This window comes from Nelumbo nucifera, chromosome 1, assembly GCF_055504915.1.
Source record: "Nelumbo nucifera cultivar China Antique chromosome 1, China Antique-T2T, whole genome shotgun sequence".
In the NCBI taxonomy this organism is placed as follows: domain Eukaryota; kingdom Viridiplantae; phylum Streptophyta; class Magnoliopsida; order Proteales; family Nelumbonaceae; genus Nelumbo; species Nelumbo nucifera.
In genome coordinates, this window is record NC_142649.1 from 98,803,406 (window position 1) to 98,806,261 (window position 2,856).

The following is a 2,856-nucleotide window of genomic DNA, read 5'->3' on the forward strand; positions in this document are numbered from 1 at the left end:
CCCCCAACATTACCATGTGGCTTCGGTAGCAACTTTTGACTCGATCTAAACCAGTCCCAACCTGATTCCATCTGAAGGTAGAATTGGTTTGCTCTGTAACAGGGCTGTGAAGTTCAAAGCTTGACCCAGATCAAATTTAGGTTCAGTTCAGTTGGAACGAGGGAGGATATCCGACCCAGCGGCCAGTGGCCATGAGTCACATCTTAATGTTTACTTGTAAGCGATCTATCCATATTCATAATAAGAACTAAGATCAAAGTTAGAGTGAGGAATGGGGAAGAAGAAAGACTAGAGTAAATAACGATTGAAAACAAGTTGGGATACTGACCAGTTTCATCAGCTTTATGCAAAGTATTTTTCAAATTCAAATTCCACACGAAATGGTTTCTATCAATTCTCTAGGGAATGGGAAGGGAGTGATCTGGGAGAAAAGGACTGGGCGGAGCCGTGACAGTGAAGGGCGGGCGGTGCGGACACCGCATTTTGGTGGCTCCGCTTGAAGGGCATCTGTCTGTCACAGCTCCCACTTTCTACTACACCACACCAACAATTTTACCCTTTCCACTCTACACAGTCTGTTTTTTTCTTTCAATCAAAGTATCAAACACAAAACATTCATTTAATCATGTTCGTAGTGGCACCGTGCTGGTAGGACCCGCTACGCTGTCCCACTCCGTACAATGTCCTTGACAGGACTGAACCCACTTTACACGACTTTGCACCGAACAATCCTCCATAAATTCTCACCTCCACCATCCCCTCCTCCATACTTTCATTCACTCCTCCATCGAAGAAGACCACTCTTCTTCTTCTTCTTCTTCTTCTTCTTCTTCTTCTGTTTTGCTGCTGGTTGCTGGTCAGTGGTTACCCATATGAGAGAAGGAACGAGGCGGGGAAATGGAGAATCAAGCTTTGACGCCACCCCATCATGTGGATGCATCCCGGCCGTCCCTGGGCTTCCCTCTCGGTACAGCCCTCCTCTTGATCGTCATATTCTGCCTGAGTGGCGTCTTCTCCTGTTGCTACCACTGGGACAAGCTTCGATCCCTCCGTGGAGCTTTCTCGGAAGACACCACCGATCCCGATACAGACACCGCTCAATCACCTTCCAAATCTGGACCTCCTTTCATGGTATGCCAGAGTACTTTACTCACTCTTTCTCTCTCTCTAGATAGGCAGATATTTTGCATTTACCTGTTGGGTTTTGGATTTTTCAACTGTTAATGTGATATTTTTCTCCTTTTGCCACTTTTCCATGTTGGGGTTTCATATATTCGACAGAGTTCCGAACAGAAGCAAAATGAGAGCTTTCCAGTACTAATGCCCGGCGATCAGATCCCAAAGTTTATAGCACTGCCTTGTCCGTGTGAGCCACCGCGAGAGGAGAAGATCGTGGTGGTTGTGGAGAAACCGCCGCCTATATAGCAGTACCTCAATGTTAACGCAACGCAGGCGCAGGGGAGGTCATCTCATTTCATAATAAGGTGTATCATGTAGGCTACGGAGATTCAATTTAATTAACTATGTAAATGAATGCATTCATCCTCGATCTGTTCCAACAAGAAACAAAGATAGGGTGTTCATCATCACTTCTACACCAATTAATTAAATTGATGTAGATTCCACCTTGTAAAACCATTGTTTCTAAACCAATTTGTTATTTGTATCCTACCTCAATGAGAGGGAAAATGTAAGTTCTTTTCTGATATCTGATTGTAAAATGGATTAGAAATTTAAATCTAGAATCAGTCCTTGTCTTCTTTCCCTTCTTCCTTTCTAATTTGTTTTTTGATTGATCTTTCGCCTAGAAACAGAGAGTAGAGCTGGCCGGTGGCTACTGATTAATAACCATACAAATCAAACCCATATCTCCGGCTATAATAGAAAGAAGATGGGTTCTTTTTATTCCAGGGAAATGGTATTTGCTATTGCTGGTAGAGCTGCACTGTTTGATCAAATGATGAAATCTTTCTGAATGATATTTTCGGTAGATTCCAGAATGCTGGATTTGCCCACAGTACATGCAATGTATTCGGCAACAGATGAAGTTACGTTAATCCCAATCCAATGGGTTCTCACCAGCCCTCAGTGTGAAATTTCCTTTACTTACTATCTACCTTACCCACGTCAAAACAAATAGTGGCACTCACAGAGTTTTAGATGGGCACGGCACTAGAAGAATGGAAAGGGACTCAAAGGAGGAAGGGACGAGAAGAGTGAAGAATGCATACTGTTGTTTGAGTCCTTTTGCAGCTCGCAGGGGATTCAGAATTAATAGGCGCAGCAAGAATTCGTTCTTTTGATCTCACTGAGAGAGAGAGAGAGAGAGCATGGAAAAATGATGACACTGTTTCATAGTCAGTCCCTACTGTTCTTGGTTGTGTGGTAATGTTTTTGTTTTCATAATCACCCTAGCAAAAAACTTGCAACATGTTATTTTAATTTGTCTTGATAATCAAAAACACAAAAACAAATTTGTTTTGTTCGAAAAAATTGATACATGTTTTTAAAAATCAAATTCATCAAAATAATGACTTCTAAAACAGAAACAAATATTATTATATTGGAGTAAAGATAATTCCCAGATGTAAATATGTTCTATAAACTAAAAACACAGAAATTCAATTTGTTTTCAAATCAGATGGTTATAATAAGAAAAACAATTCACATTCACATTGGAGAACACCCGATTTGTTTTCCATCTGTCTGTCACTTTCCTCTCTATGCATTCACTTATTGAAAATTCTTAAGCCTTTAATCCAGCTCGATGATGAAGTTGTAATTTATTTTTAGTGTTTTGTGGTATCAGTGTGAGGTAACTTCTTACCTGCCAATTGAATGTTGGATTATCCTCAA

The 2,856-nt window shown here is 41.0% G+C and overlaps 1 protein-coding gene across 1 annotated transcript; it reads left to right on the top strand.

Moving 5' to 3' along the window:
• The first annotated feature begins 755 nt into the window (after positions 1-755).
• LOC104610540 (hydroxyproline-rich glycoprotein family protein) lies at positions 756-1,765 on the top strand. The gene is made up of 2 exons (XM_010277201.3): positions 756-1,131; positions 1,282-1,765. The coding sequence occupies exons 1-2, from the start codon at positions 898-900 to the stop codon at positions 1,423-1,425; spliced, it is 378 nt and encodes a 125-aa protein (XP_010275503.1). The 5' UTR covers positions 756-897; the 3' UTR covers positions 1,426-1,765.
• The last annotated feature ends 1,091 nt before the right edge of the window (positions 1,766-2,856 follow it).